Genomic DNA, 16,611 nt, shown 5'->3' on the forward strand with positions numbered 1-16,611 from the left:
ATGCAGTATAGATGGAAATCCTGATTGGAAGGACCTCTCTCAGTCCCCTCTTGGCCTACATGGTGTTTTATAGAAAAGCATGTTTTCGTTCTGGGAAATAGGCCTGACTTGGGCATGTATCTAAGTGTTAGACTGTGTGTGCTTTTGTGGCGGCAATGCCAAACATTGTTTCGTCTTGGTCTTATACTGTTCCTTGTCAACCTTGGGTCAACATGATGAGAAATGTTGTGTATAATAATAACAGTGCTCTCGCAGAATAGCAGCTGATTAGGAAAAATAAAACATCCCCTCTGAAAAGCAAGCTATTCTAAAATGAATAAATGAAAATAGAGCATATTATCTGGGTAAAAAGGCACAGGCCGCAGGTCTAAACTAAGCTAAAATATATGTGCCCGAGCAAGGTACTAAAATGAATCCATAACAGTGGGAGGGATCCTGGTAGCCGTTTGGGTAGTGACTGTAACCTCCACAGGGGAATTTTCTGGGCATAAAAGGGTCATCCCTGGCACCCAGAATTCAGATCTGGGTTGACTGGAGATGAGGACTAAAAAGGACTGCCCTGCTGACCCTTGACCAGCGAAGAAGAAGCTGCACTGAAGTTAGACTGCACCTGTTGCTCCTTGGGCTAGCAAAATAAAGGACTGTGCCTGCTGTGTCCTGCTCATGAATAAGTCGTCCCATGGGCCCAGACAGAAGAAGAACCACAAAAGCTTAAGAACGGTGCTGGGGCAAGTTGGTAACCCAGATCATTTTCTAAACTGCTCCTCATTTCCATGCTGTTCAAAAGATCAGGACCTGATGCTCAAACGCTGCACCTGAGCCTGTTGGAGTTGGACCCAGTAGAGACATCAGAGTGCAGTTTGGTTATCAAGAGAGTTATGGCCAAAAGAAGGAAGCTACTGAAACCGCTGTGTTGGGCGACTGGTAGCCCAGTGATGATTGGACTTCTGCTGACCTCAAAAAGACTTTGAGAGATGTGGATTCCTAGGGCTAGAATCACCTCACCAGGACCATGCACCAAGAAGCAGTACCAGGAGGACCCCAGTTGACTGAACAGCATCTTCAGCATCCTTGAGCATCTTCATTATCCTGTAACACTTGCATCAGACCACTCAATAACTGACGCTGAAACTGAAAGGGAGATTGTGTTCTTGGGGGAATAACTGTTTCTTTAAATGTTGCTGGTTACCCATGACTTGCGTCCTGCAGGAGTTAGTCACCCAAAGTAACTTTAAGTAACTGCATTCCAGCTTGTAAACGTTTTCCTGAAAAAAGTTTCTAAGGGTCAGATTCATTGAATTTGCCAGTGCTTGTTGGTGGGTCAGTGAAAGGTCCTGAGTTATTGTTTCTTGTAAAATCTATATCTCCGCAACCCTCCGGTGGATCTTTTTTTTGTCTTGGTGTCCATAAATTTGTAGAAGTATACTCTGTTTTTAGAACCTTGTGTCAGATTTCTTGAGTGCCGAGTTTCTTTCTTCTTCAGTTGTTTTCGTGCTGTTTAAAAGCTTTACACATTTTCCTTTTTATAAGCCTGACAGCTCAGAGCCACAGCTACTCACCGTTAAGCTAAAAGCTACTCAGCGTTAGGCTAAGGTTTAACAAACAAAACCAAATTAGTCCTAAAGGGGTTGATAGTGTATTACATGGTGAGGACACACAGTCGCACCACATACATTTCTCACATCTAGGAATCTGAGAAGTTTCAGAACTGGGATTCTCTCATGTAGGTGAAAGGATGGAACTCTTTCCTGGATGTCAGTGATCCTCTGAGGTGGAGGAAAGACACAGAGAAAAGTGGTGTCCAGAACCAACCCTATGAACTGGAATTATTTGGAGGGAAGTACTGCAAACCAGTAGTGTGTATACCCACCACAAATTACAAGTGCTTCCAGTGTGACTGTAGGATAGCGATCTGGAAGTATACATCCTGCAGGTCGCTTGACACTTCCAGTCCCAAGCTCCAATTCCAGTGGGATTTGAGCTAGAGTCAGCATCTTGAACTTGTCCTTTTTGAGGAGGAAGTTCAGGCCCTTGATGTCCAAGATGGGATGCAGGCCACCGTCCTTCTTGGGCACCAAGGGATACTGTGTGTAACATACATGGCACCTTTCCTGCTCTGGCATTAACTCCACCACTTCATTCAGGAGAAGAGCTGCCACCTCCTGTTGAAGTATGGCTAAATTGTATGAAGTTGAAAAAGAAGGGGAGGCTGGGATGGTGGGCAGACCCTGAAGAAAGAGAAGGGTCTAGCCCCTTTCTATGAGTTTCAGAACCGAGAGGTCCGAAGTAATGGCCTTCCAGGCTGGAAGAAAATGAGAAACCTGTCCTCTCACAATCTCTGTGTGATGTTGGGGAAGCAAACGAGCTGTTTTCTTGGTGGTGTGGGAGAGAAGGAGGGTTGTAAAGCTGATCCACAGCTCTTTCCCTGAATGAATGAGGGCGGGATTAAGCTTTTTGAGATGTGGCTGATAGTGTCTGAGATAAAAGGAAGATTTTTCTTGAGAATCTGCAAAATTGACAAAACTAGCGGTAGCTTTATAATGCTCCAAAGATGAAGCCAAATCACCAATAAGTTGCAAATCATCAAAAGGAAGTTCCATCAGATTTACCTGAGGATCTACAGAAAAGTTGGACATGTGGAGCCAAGCCTGCTTACAGATGGTGACAAAAGTTCCCTTTGACTGGGCCACAGAATCTGCAGTGTCATTCTGACCATGTGAAATGAGCTCCTGGAAATAGGCTTTCATATCTCCCGGAACATGTGGCAAGATCATTTGGGCCATATCCCAGAAGGCATGATTCTATCTGGCTTGAATGAAGTTAGCATTAAGGGGCTTCATGGCCCTATTCTCTGCAGAAAACCCCTTCTTGCCCCAAGTCTCAGATCACTTCGATTCCCTATCAGAGGGAACTGTCAGAAAGGCACTCCCAGATTATCCTCCTGAAAATGAGGCTTAAACAACAAGGCCCTCTGGTGATTAGTGAACCAGAGAAAAACATTGGGTCTCCTGGATCTGGGCAATAGCAAGGACCTACAAGCCTGATGACTGCTGGAGTGGAAGAGGGTTTATCCCATGATGCCAAAAACAGGCTCTATAATAGTCTCATTAAAGGGAAGAAGGGGTTTCAAAATTGCAGTAGAAGGCAAAAAGACCTCAGTAAGAATGTTGTTCTTGGTTTCTGTGGTGAGCAGTTGAAGATCTAAAACTTTAGAGGCCTTTAGCACCACTTTATGCAGAGAGACCACTTCAGGCATTGGTGGCCCATAGGGGACATCCATAGCTAACTCTGGGGAGGTGTCTAACCCTCTGGCAGAGGACATTCCTTGAAATTCAAGAAATTCATAGTCAGAGACTCCATAGGGGTGAAAATCAATAGAGCCAGAGCCCGTCCAATGATGTAATCGAGACAGTTTCTTTATTCCTCCTCTTCCAAAAGCCGCTGGACATCACAACGGGACCTGTTCTGAGGGGCAACGTCTGGCAGCATTGTCGATAGCGCTGCATCCAGGGATGAAGGTCCGACGGTGGAGGTGGTGGGGTTGGCCATTGAGGCCCCTCATACCTAAGTGCTGGATCAAAAGAATGTCACGTCGGTGTACAGACCGTCAGAGCTGTACCAAAGGGCCATACTACCTGCAGAAATGCCTCGCATATTACATCACTCATGATATGTTCAATGACATAATTAATAATATCACTGCAACATCTAGAACAACATAATTGATGACAATGTTGCTCAAATTAGATTTTACCTTAAAATACAAGAGGCATCTGGCAAAACAGGAAACGGTTTGTTTCATTAAACATTACAGCCGAGAGAGCAGTTACAGCACCGTGGCTTGAGGACTGTCTCTCATAGAACATCAAAATGACCCATGTTTTATACATTTCTGTGAGAGCAACAAACACAAACATTATTTTCCTGGTGAAAAATGCAAACTATTGACAAGGAGCCAAAGGTACAGTTTGCAGCATCTGACCTTATGGTGTTTCAGGAATGCATGTGTCCCTCTGGCCATTTGTGCTTTTTTGGGGCTAATCTCCAGAGACCATTGTAGTGTTGCTGCCTACATCATGGGATCTGATCTCCGGATTTAGATGTGAGGTCCCATAGACGAGCACCGGATTCGTCTCGCCATCTCTGCCAAGAAACTCCACCCGCGTTGATGGCGTCATAGGGAAAAGTGGCTGCCGGCGGTACTCCAGTCACCTTTACCGCTGTGTAGATTTGGATGTGCTTTACCATCAAACAAAATGTGTCAGTCCGACCTTGACACTTGAGTTGGTGGATTGGGGGTGAAATGAGCTAATAACCTACCTTTTCCCCCGATTCCATTTCCGTTTTCAACTGGACAAGACATGCAGTTGCTGCTGCCACTGACCCACAGAGAAAACACGACATCCCCCATCCTCGGACTCGAAGGTAGGGAACCCGCACTGCCAGGCTACATTGGGTGGGCAATACATGTGAGGTTGGGACCACTGCAGGCATATACATGTCACAGCAATCTCTTTATATGACTGCAACATGCACATATCGGTTACACGATTGTGTCAGACATGGATGGGGACACACTGGCACAACACGTATATTGCACACATACACTAATGTCATTGTGGTGTCATTATTCATTGTCAAATGAACGCTGGCACCACAATGACTGTACAATCATACTTGTCAATTGTTTCCATGTGTGTGCATTGCAAGGGGACCTGTACCGGTAAAATTGTGCTTCCTGTTGTGTGTGTGAGTCAGTATGTGTATGTGTGTGTGTGTGCTTACGATTGGATTGGCTGGTTGAGGTGAAAGGAGGTAGAGTGGGTGATGTGGTTGTGTTCGTCTGTGTGCCACTTGCATATGGGTTTTGTTGTGTGTTGTGTTGCTGTGTGTAACATTCAGGTGAGTGTTGTTGTGTGGTGGTCGTTGTCGTGATGTGTGTAGTTGTGCTTTGGTGTGAGTGTGTTTGTGTAGCTGAGTGTGTAGTTGTGTTTTTTGTTTTACTTAGGTTGTGTGTGGGTGCAGTGTCATTGGTATGTGTGTGTTGTGTCATGGGTATATGGCAATGTGTGTCTCCGGCATGTCCATGTGTTGTGGTGTTGGAAGGGCAATGGATAATGGTGTATATATGGTGTGTTGTGCAGGGGACACATATGGCTAAGGTATAGTGTGTGTGTGTGTGTGACTCACCTATATTCTATAGGCAGTGCCATTGTCCAATGTCGATTGGGTCCAGCGATAGGCTCCCTCTGTCAGCAATCTGCCTGTATGGCACCGCCTTCAGAGCTGTAACATCTAATTATGGTCAGCGGGAACCTGCCTGCCTGAGGGCTAGAAAGACCGCTTCTTCATGGCGGTCTTTGGTTCAGCTGCAATACATCTAAATACGGCAGGTGGAACAGCGTCAACTTGACAGAGTACTCTGGTCTGCCACCGACGTGGCTTGGCCGTAACACCGCCAAGATCTAAGGCAGGTCCATTATGTTTGAATTGACATTTTCACCTAACTATAACGTCCCTGTAATTTATTTTTTATTTTTAGTGAATATGTGTGTGTGTAAAGTCACAAACAAGTTTTGTGACCATATAGATGCACAAGGCTACAGTCAATGCCATTGTATGTTCACGGAATGTCAAGGTACTTGTCAATGTACATTTTATATGCAGCTGTTGGTATGTGGCCCACTACCTGCCTCACCTGCTGTCATTTCGGGGCCATTCTTACCATAGTAAACCAGAGTCACTTTGGCCAGTTCTAGATTGTTAGCCAAGAGTACTTTGCATGATGGGGTATTTAGCTAAAACCTCAATGTTAAAATCTATCTACATACTATAATGCAACCTGTTGGCTGTCACAAATGAGATGGGACCTCTTGGTAACTATTTAATCTGCCTTAACCTAAGAATAGAGGAAGTAAAGCTTTTTAAAACAACCTAAATCAAACAACCAGGATCACTGTGCTGTTTTATTGCAGTTAATCTCCAGCAAAGGTGATCTTATCTTTTAGGACTGCAGGCCAGTAGGTTGCTGTTGTTGCTTAACTCTGTTAATGCAAATCGGGAATAAGGCCATATTACCAACAGAAATATCTCACATATTACATCACTCATAATATGTTCAATGACATCATGCTCCCATTGAAAACATGACCACACTGACAGCCAGCTACTGTCACGGAGCTGAAGCAGCATCAGCAGACAGGTGCATCTTCTTCTCTCACAATTTGTGAGGGTCATGGTGTGCAGGGCCCAAAGCACAGTTTCTGTACAGACATTTTGCTTGGCCAATATTAATAGGTCTGGCATTGATTGCCAGCCTTTTGGCTTTGCCCAAATGTGTGTTTGTTTCCTCATTGCTTTTGCAAAGCATAATTGTTGGGGTATCTGCAGGGCCCTTGCCAGTATAGAATATGCACACATCTACATAGTAGCATCTGGCATTAAGGGAACTACTTTGAGTGGAGACGAGTTCCTTGTGAAAGAGGCAGAATACCTTCACTCACAGTTAAGCTAGCCAAAGGTTGAAGTGTGCTGACCAGTACCCCATGCTGTATGCTGTAGTGAGAGGATAAAATGTGACTGACACAAGAACACACCAGTGGTTGAAAGGGGATTGCTAGCAGCCCTAAAAAGTAAGTGATGTACACACATAATTTGAGTAAAATCAAAAGGTCCTGGCTCACACCAGGGAAACGAAGAAAGAGAGCTCCCCTTTACATTATAATACAATCAAATGCATACTAGCTTCCAGTTGCCATTGCTCATATCTCCTTTTGCCTTTTTTTCATTCTTTGAATTTGTGCTCACAGTTTAGTTTGTCTTTCCTCTCACGTTTTCCATTTTCTTTACTCTCATCACTTGTCTTTTTTAAATTTCATAACTGATCTTTGCCCAGGGGTTAAACACGGTTCACTGATGTCTCCCCTCTATGCTGCTCAAGTCCCTCCTTCTCCCTGTCACATCAACTATTGTCTTTACTTATGTCTTCCCTCGTCAATGTTAATGTGAATACTTAACTTTTATCTATCTGCTTCTTTCTGCGCTTATGTCTTCCATTGCCGTTCCCATCTGCTACTGTTTTCCCTTTCTTTTGTCTGTTCTCATCTACCTTTGTATTTTCTGTGTCTTTATTAGTTCCTTCCTTTGTTTATGCTTTCTAATTACTGTTTTCCTTCCTAATACCTCTCTTTATATATTATCTTGCTTTCTTTCCTGGCAGTGTTTTGGATCTTAATGCATTTGAGCGGCAGAACAAAGCAGAAGGTCTTGGCATGGTGACAGAGGACGGTACAAGTAAGTAAAGGATCTAGCATGACTCCTTTCCAAAGACAGGCAGTGGGGTTGGGTGGATTGTTGCTCTGCCTAGAGGGCAAGAAAATGGATACATCTCTCCATATATAAGGAAAGGATTTTGTCTCATGTGAAGATGCTTTATAAGCAATAATAAAGAAATCAGATTATATTGGAGGATAAGTTACACAACCCTCCACTTTGGACACTGGAGAGTAGAGTCAGACATATCCTAAATAATTCCTGAAGAAAATGGTATGATTGATCCAATTTTGAAAGAAGGGCTCTGTTACGACCCCTTCCTCGTGTTACTGTGCTTTCTGATGGTCAGCTTCATTACAGTTCTACTTTATGATCCCAGATGGCTAAAGAGGACAGACAATTATACTACAGTTCTCAACGCCCCCAACTGTAGCTGACACTGACTGACTCTGGTAGACATTTTGTTACCCAAACCTTGATTCCCTTTCTATTTCCTTCCTTCACTGAGCTCCTTCGCACAACTGTTGCACAGGCCACAGTCATTTAGATTCCTAGGACCCCATTCATGTTTTGGGAGTAATACTTGGTGATGATATGGGTATTTCCAATTTGCATGCGTGAGGCTACCATTTATTTTCAGGCATATCTAGCATGTATGGTTCCTCTATCCTGAATCTCACTCTGCAACAGGTAGGAACTAAGGGATACTTTTGTTTTATGTTCTTCATACCATAAGGCCATTAAGGCAGGGGCCCATCCGTGGTAATTTCCAACTTCAAAGTTTAATTGCTCTCATAACCAGTAGTCTGTGGTTAGCTAGGAAATCTGGTGGGCCAGCTCCAAAGTTCAGCTCTGACTCTTTCTCCAGAGGGTTTCTGTTGCCATTACTTCCATTGTTCCCCATGGAAGCCTCTCCGTGATCCTCATCTTGCTCTCAAAATGCTAGGCCTTCACTTTTTAATTAAACTAAATCCATTTTGTATTACTCACAGCCCCATCAATTGTATTAATGGTATTTTTGCTGTCTGGTTGTTTTGTAGTAAATTAATCCCCTTCCCCTAGGTCTCTAAAACAACCCTTTAATGTGTTGTTTCTTTAATAGGGTTCTTTTGTTTCTCTCCAATTAATGAGTGCCAATAATACTTTCCTTTTTCCTTTGCTGTGTTGTGTGTGCTCACCTTCTCCCGATCTCCCCTGCCTTCTCTACTTCCTTTCCCTCACTGGCTCCCAGTCATCAACCGCGAACAGGGTAAAGATTCATTCCAATGAATGTGTTCAAATGTCTGACCTGCTTTGTGTTTCTAACCTGGTTGGGCTTTGGGACTGGTCTGGGCGGGGGCTGATCCCATCCTCTTCCCTCCTTCTGGTCATCATTTGAAGTAACAGGGGTGTATTTGCAAGCTTGGAGGTATGCAGATTTGCATCTTTGCATGAGGTAGAGACGAGGATGGTATTGCAGGATGTGTTGTGATCGCCTATGTACTGAGGACATAGGCACTGCTTTGGCTGCTCCAATTCCTTTACAACTTGTCTGGCTCTTTCTTAATTGTGATATTGACCTAAAAAGAGGGCAACGCTCTTCAAATAGGAAAGCATTCCTCTCATGCAGGGAAATTCCAATTGAAGAAGTAGACACTCGTGAGCATGTTGAAATGTGCAGTGCATCTATTGAAAGAATAAAGAGACTGGAGTTGACGGCAAGAACTTAATACATTCTTCCTCCATTGGAGACTGGACATATATAACCGAACATCTGGTTCTGTGTTCAGGAGGACAATCATCCTATTCATATCTTTCAGTTGCTGTATACGGCTATCCATTATTTCACAGAATATAAATATGTAATATATTCACACCTAGTAGTAATCCTCAATAAATACAATTCGTTTTGCATTTAGTACTGCCTTTGCTACTGCTGCTGTTTCTCCTGCTAGTGCCATTAGTCTCAACAACAATAATGCAACTACTATGAATACTGAGACTAATAACTGTAGTAGTGTAACCAGTAGTACAGCTTGTACTGCGGCTACTTGCAATACCTTGTGTTTCTGATGGATACTTTTAACCACATACTTCTCACTTTAAAATACTTCCCTGGTGCCCAGCCTATGCGATTCCACGTTTAAAATGGATTCGCAATATTTGCAGGGACATGGGATTCAAGAACTGCTCTTTGGCTCTACGGGTTCTAAAAAGCCATAATTCAACCGATGTAATTCTCTCAGTAAGCAAGTATCTAGCAACAGCTTGGTGCATATGATGCCATCTCCAAAAAGTAATTTAAAGTCCCATCCCTTTATAGATAAGTTTTAGAGCCACATGTGCAATTCAAGTTATTGTCCTAATGTTTTTACACCAAGTTAAAGATGTGTACTTATTTATTCCTTAAGAATTATTTATTATCTTGTTTTATGTGCTTTTATGGTCATGGATCGAACAAAGTTGATGATGATGATGATGATGATGAATTATTGACCATGTGGTTTAGACAGGGCTTTGGAACAGATTTTTCTTAGATAATACGTGGGTAATCATCTTGTGGTTCTGCTACTGTATCACTAGTGTTAGCCGCAAAGAGCTATTTTTATGCACTTGTCTGGCATTAGTGCCATTTTAACATGAATCTGATAAGCATTTTAAGTTATTATATAAGCTTTTTATTACATTGTGCTTGTGTTTTTAATGACTTGACAGTGCCTAAATGTGCCTATACGATTGTGCCGGTTGCAGGCGCCCTTACTAAAGTATGCCACCTAAACTACCAAGAAACTGTACTATTATGTAACATCAACTCAGCACTCTAAAGCTTAAATCATGGGCCTGATAGCTTGCACTTATCTTGGTGATGGTACCACCTGGGAAACTTGAATCTGAAACCACCTCATATTGTTTTAAGAGCCTTAAATATTTGTATTATTTTTAACACTATGAAGCAGATGTTTAGAAACCTTGGCATCTAAATGTTAAGTTATGTATCGGGAACAATGGTGGACTATAGTAGGCCATGGCCTATAGAAGCTATTTTTATTCTAAACTCTATTTTATGCCAGTGTGAAAGTATAATGAAACAAATGCACCTTCTTTGTATAATTTAATGTGTAACTTTTATGACCCATGGTCGAATAAAGTATATATATATAAAATACTTCCCTGGTGCCAGACTGGGTCCAGAAAACTTTCACCAGCAATGCTCCTATGTGCCACTAGGCACCATGAAGCTCCATGTTGACTCCATACCACCCCAGGAGTGATGGAGCAGAACCCCGTATAAGCACCATCTCTGTGTGCTGATGTCAGTTCCTTTCTTTCTGCATCTTACAATGCCGATCCAGAGCTCTGATTTGTCTGCCTTCAGACAACTCCTAAAACAGAAATCCAGTGTGCTAGGGAATACTGTCTGCTTTTAAGACGACAGGTTTCAAACTGTGCTGCAGCAGTAGAAAACAGATGTTGGTCACAGACCCACAGGAGGTGTCTGTTTGGTGCTTGAGCTCATGAAACAACTCAAAGATGTGCAACAAGTGTGCCCTCATGCATCCAAAGGTGATCTGGAAGAAGAAGCAAAGATGTCTAATACCAAGCACCAGAAGGTGTTGTGGGTTTTGTATAAGTCCCTCTCCTGTTCCATGTTGAAGGTACGGAATTGCTCCTGCTACCGTGGTCATTCCAGTGAGAGGTGCAAGCAGAAGTGAAATAGAATTCAACCCCATGCCACTTGGTATCCAAAAAGAAGGTGCAAGGGTATCATAATGTTTGTCAGTCTCCTACCAGATCTCTGGTTGTGGAGCAGATTCCCCAGTTGATTTCAGTGCACCCTGACTTCACTGGGCTATTGGCGATGCTGCAGCAAATTGACAAATTTAAGGAGGGCATGCTGCAGATATTTGGCACTCTTCCGGCTCCATTTGGCATGCCTTTGGGCCACAAGGAACTTCAGGAGCCCTCAGTTAGTTTGCCATTGGCGGATCCACCCTTGGACCCTTTGCTGGCTTCTTACTGGCTCCGTTACAGATTTTTACCCGGGCTCCCATGTTGACTTTGATTCCTCCCTTGTTGCTGCTGTTACCAATGCCACAGGCAACAGAAGCAGATGCTGTGCTGGTTCCAATGTCTGACCTTGAACTGACTTAAACCCAATCCCAACTGATGTTGTGTTACAAAATTACTAAAGCACAACCGGTCACCATACAGCGTGACTCTTATCCTATGCCTCTTTTAGGGTGGATGCACCATAAGATGCTCCATTATCTTTATTTGTTTCAATTCTGACCACATCTTATTACCACTCAGAAATGATGATTATGATGGAATGGGGATGATTTATTCCCTCATTATGATGATGACAATTTTACATTGACTTACAAGAGGCCAGTGAGCTTGATACTTTACCCTGCTACAGGGTTGAACTTGCCATGTGGACCTCTTGCAGAAGAAAGTGCATCATTTGCAGTGGTAATCTTACGACCTAAAACGCCCTCTATTGAAGTTGAGACATGTTCTTATGGGAATTTTACAGTCCGGCCCAGCCACTTTTTAGCCCATGCTCCCTTTCATTGAGGCATTCACTGACACCTTAATGGGCACCTTCCTAAAGCCCTGACATTGCACACCTGTGAATAGGCAGTTAGCTAGAGTCACAAACTAGTACCTGGTGTCCCTAATTTTCTCACTAAAAATCCTACTTCAGCGAGTCTGGTTGTTCAGCTAGCAGCGTGAACCCTAATTCATTCCCCACAACTCCTCTGGATATGGAGTCTAGAGGATTGAGGTGTTTCAAAAACAATTATTCTCTTCTTCAAGCCTAACACTGAGTGTGGTCAATGCAGTCTGCTTATTGGGTTAAAATACACACCCCCTCTGGGACCTGGCTGATGAGATCCTGCCAGCGGTCTCCGAAGTCCTCAGGGACTCACTTATGCAAACCATTTGGGCTGGTCAGGATGCTGGAAGATGCATGTTTTATGCTCGCCTTGACACTACTGATTGTAAGGGCCTCACTGATGAGATCCTGCCCGTGGTCCCCTAAGTCCTCAGGGCCTCACTTACACAAAGCATTTGGGCTAGTCAAGATGCTGGAAAATGCATGTTTTATGCTTGCCTTGACACTACTGATTGTCTGGGAAGGGCTGTGGGCACCTTTGTGGTGTTCTGCTGCCATGTGTGGATGCACTCCACAAGATTTTTTTGGACATGTACAGGCCTCTCGCATTGATATGAATATCGTTGTCTCACTCCAGCTTGGTGAAAAATCTTATTCTGCCTTGGAACATTTAAAAAAACAGTAGATTTATGGCACGCTCCCTGGATCTTTTGATCGCTGTCAAACAGTTTCCTCACCAGTTTAGAAAATTCCAAGGCTACAGTAGGGGGTGGTGTATATGCAACATCAGTCTCCCCAGCAACTGTTGCGACCACTCCATCCTTTCGGGGGCGATGACATAGATCTGGCAGGCAGCATTTACCCTCCAAAGGAGCTAGGAGAGGGTTGATACGCTTTTTCTTTCCTTGTGCCAAAAAAGGATGGGGGTCTTTGGCCCATCTCACACCTTTGATCTCTTAACGGCTTCCTGTGGAAGGACATATTCAAAATGCTCTCCCTGGCCAACTTCCTTTCTGCCCTGGACCAGAGCGACCATCTGGAGTCCTTGGACCTTCAAGGTGGGTATTTTCATACACTCGTCCTTAAGTCCCACAGACTTTACCTGTAGTTCAAGGTAGGCCAGGAGCATTTTGTATTTGCTGTGCTCCCCTTTGGCCTCACTAGTGCCCTTCGGGATGTTCGCGAAAATGATGATGGTGGTGTAGCTGTGAGGCTTTTTGGCCTTCTTGTTGAATACTCCAGGTGGCAAATGCGGGCCCTGCAATGCAGTCTAAAGTTCAAATGGGGCACAGTACCAAGCCAATCTATCTGAGGCCCTTCAGATCTCGAAGGAAACTACACTGTCTGCAGTTGTGGCTATTCAACTGTAATTGGATCAGCGACAGACCCATCTCCCTTCCCTCTGTTGGTGGTGGTAACAAACGCATCACATCTGGGTTGGGGAGGCCATTTGGGGGAGGTGGTGATCAGGGAATTTTGGTCCTGGCTCCATACCAGCATGTTGGAGATTTATGAGCCATTCATGTGTCCTAAAAGGCCTACATCCCGAAGTGGTGCAGGGCATCCTCCGGCACTGGGGAGAACCCTGGCTAGATTGTTTCACCTCCATCAAGAACGTGGTGTCAGATGTTTTGCACATTGAAATTTTGGTGACAACACTTTATAGGAGAAGCATTCTTGCTAGAATGGAACTCAGGACTCATACGCCTTCCCACATCTGCCTCTCCTGCCCTGAGTTCTGAAAAAGATTAGGAATGACTGGGTCCAAGTCATTCTAGTGGCTCCAGATTGGTCCAGGAGAGTGTCATACCCTGAGCCTCTGGACACGCTCACCTATGCTATGATGAGGCTTCTAATTCAAGCTGGCCTGCTACGTCAGCAACAGGGCAGGGTCCTTCACCCAAATCTAGACAATCTACACCTCCATGCATGACAATTGAGCGGCAGCAGTTGACTGCATTTGATCTGCAGCTACAAGTGGTAAATGAGATAAGTTTGCAGCTTGGTCTGACACCTGCAAGATTGACCCTCTACAGTCTAAACTATTGAATGTTTTTGTATTTGACCACCCAAACCTTGCATTGGACACTATTAAAGGTTATTTGTCTCTCCTTTGGGCCTTTTTGCGTGTGCCAGTCCAACCAGCCTTGTTTAAATCACCTGTTGTGATGAGATATATAAAAGGTTTGCACGTGTTCCTCCTAAACCATTGGTGATACCTGTGTGGGACCTTAATTTGATCTTAATATTTCTCATGGCGCACTCTTCGAGCCAATGTGTAGCTGCTTGTTGCATCTCCTGACTTTCAAAACTATGCTCCTCATTGCGATTACCTAGGCTTGGGAAGTGGGTGAGCTTCAGACACTATTGGTGCATCCGTCCTACACCACCTTTTTTCCAGACCAACAGGTGTTGAGGACTCAAGTGGCCTTCTTGCCTAAAGTTGTGACTCATTTTCACAGTGGGCAGTCTATCACCCAGCCTATATTCTTTGCCTCTCCTCGCCACTCAAAGGGGAGGATAGGCTTTACAGGCTGGACCCCAAAAGGGGTTTAAGCTTTTAGAGTTAATGTACCAGGGAACACTATGTTGATGATCAGCTTTTTGTGGTGTTCTCCAGGGCAAGAAAGGGAAGGCTGTACAGAAGAGCACCCAGTTTATTGTCCTCTTCATTAATATCTGCTACATACTGGCTAAGGCACAGCCACTGAACGGTTTTCAAAGTCATTCCTCCTGGGCCAAGGCTACTACCACTGCATTGGCATGCAGAGTGTGTGTCTTTGACATGTGCTGGACTGCTACATGGGTGTCAATGCATACGTTTACAAAGTACTACTGCCTTGACAGCTGGGTCTGGTCGGAAGGACATTTTGCCTTGCCAATCCTGCAAGACTTTTTGGTCTGGGTTCACTCAACAGACCCTCCACCTGGGAAACTACTGTCTTGGTATCTATTCTGAAGGTGAGGAATCTGCAGTTAGAAGTATTCCTCATAAGAACAAGTTACTTACACTCGGAAATACTCTTTCAAGTGGATACTCTATCTAACCACTGATTTCCCAAAGCCTTCCTATCTCTGCATTTTATGAAGCAACCTCTTTTTAACATCAAAAAGCGTCCCAAGTTAGGGACATGCCCACTGGTACTACCAATTGTTTATGCTACGAGTCTGAGGGCGCTGACATATATAAGTAGCAAACTGATTTTAGCATGCAGGAAGGAGGGGGGGAGTGGTGCATATATGAGGATCCACTCTGTCGCCTCCGGACTGGTACGGAGTCAAACAGAGTCGCTGAGTGCAACCTAGCAGGGTGCAGAAGCATTGCTGGTGAAACTTTTCCAGATCCAGTCTGGTCCCTGGGCAGCATTTTAAGGTGAGGAATCTGCTCTTAGATAGAGTATCCACCAGAAAGAGATTTACCAAAGGCAAGTAACTAGTTAATTACTGCTAAAAGTACTATTTTTACTGTTGCTGGAACATTGGCCCTAAGTCCTCCAATGTGTTTAGTGCACAAAGTGCAACAGCTAGCTCTGGCACTGTTACCGGAACTGATGATGTCACTTCTTCTGCAGTTATTAGTAATATTTGTATTAGTAAAATGGTCTTACTACTACTGGTACTGCTAAAAATACTTATTTTGCAGGTAGTGCAGAAACTACTACTAGTAACAATTCTGTAAGAAATACTACTAGTACTCCTACATCTAGGGATGTAACAACTACTGATAACATTAATGTTGTTACTGGTGTCTCAGCTGCTTAGCCCAACATTAATTGTAGTACTTCTAGCCATAGCAGAAATGCTACCAGTAAACTTACAGATATCTTTCAAGATGCGAACACCTAAGTTTAAACCAGGGGCTGTTTATTGTTCTTATTTTTATACCTCTTTTTCCAAAATCCATCAAAAGGAAACTCTACAAGTAACACACTGTACACATCACTCTGATTTGATATAAAATATGATCGGTGAGTGGATTGAAGTGATACACTCCTCTTTTCAGATGAGATAGCACACTTCACCCAATTGCTACCATGTCCTTTCATTGTATCTCCCACACCTTAGTAAAGAAATTGAAACATCAAGAAAGTAAGGGCTGAAAGTATTTGTGACTTGTGTCTCGTTTCTACGCTTTCTAGATGACCACAGAAAGACCAAGTCCAAAACTGACAACTTTCCTTCAATTTCTTAACATTTCTTTTTCATCCTGAATTGAAGTCCTGATTGGACACAGTGTGAGTGTAACATTAGTAATAATGGGATGCCAAATCTATTAGATTAAAGGCAGACTACCAGCTAAAATACATGAATATGTTTCTCTTTGTATAAGCGAACTAAGCATGTTGTAACATAAAAGACACAACAGCATTCTCTCTTGGTTTCTCTTTGTAATCGAAAGAATTCAATAGTTAACTAATTAAAGACCTCACTTAGAGATTGGAGGGAATTGAATATCTTCCAAGTTTGAAGGAACCTCTTAGTATGAAGTAGAATTGTCTCCACAATATCATTATGTGATGGAGGAAATGTTTCCTAAGGAATCTATGCTGTGTTTAGAAGTTCCCCTGGCAGATGAAGGATTTTCAGTTTGCTCCAACCTCTAGATCAGGCAGTAAGTCTAAGTTGCTTCATAGAAATGTGTGTTAATTCAGTTCCAATTGGGTAAAGAGAACGTGATTCTTTTTCACCTACTTCTGAAATTCTTGACTGTGTGGGACCTCAGACAAATGGGCAGTAGT

The 16,611-nt window shown here is 43.5% G+C and overlaps 1 protein-coding gene across 8 annotated transcripts in view; it reads left to right on the forward strand.

Moving 5' to 3' along the window:
* The window catches only part of RYR1 (ryanodine receptor 1), a 1,068,376-nt gene that overhangs the window by 856,101 nt on the left and 195,664 nt on the right, over positions 1-16,611 (forward strand). For 5 of the 8 annotated variants that reach the window (XM_069206982.1, XM_069206985.1, XM_069206986.1 and 2 more), the window contains 2 exons: positions 7,220-7,293; positions 8,504-8,521. In XM_069206982.1, coding sequence (XP_069063083.1) covers positions 7,220-7,293; positions 8,504-8,521 — 92 coding nt within the window. The remainder of the gene's footprint in view (positions 1-7,219; positions 7,294-8,503; positions 8,522-16,611) is intronic. The other 3 variants (XM_069206984.1, XM_069206988.1, XM_069206989.1) reach the window with 1 other exon arrangement.

Source organism: Pleurodeles waltl, chromosome 9 (assembly GCF_031143425.1).
Source record: "Pleurodeles waltl isolate 20211129_DDA chromosome 9, aPleWal1.hap1.20221129, whole genome shotgun sequence".
NCBI classification, from domain to species: domain Eukaryota; kingdom Metazoa; phylum Chordata; class Amphibia; order Caudata; family Salamandridae; genus Pleurodeles; species Pleurodeles waltl.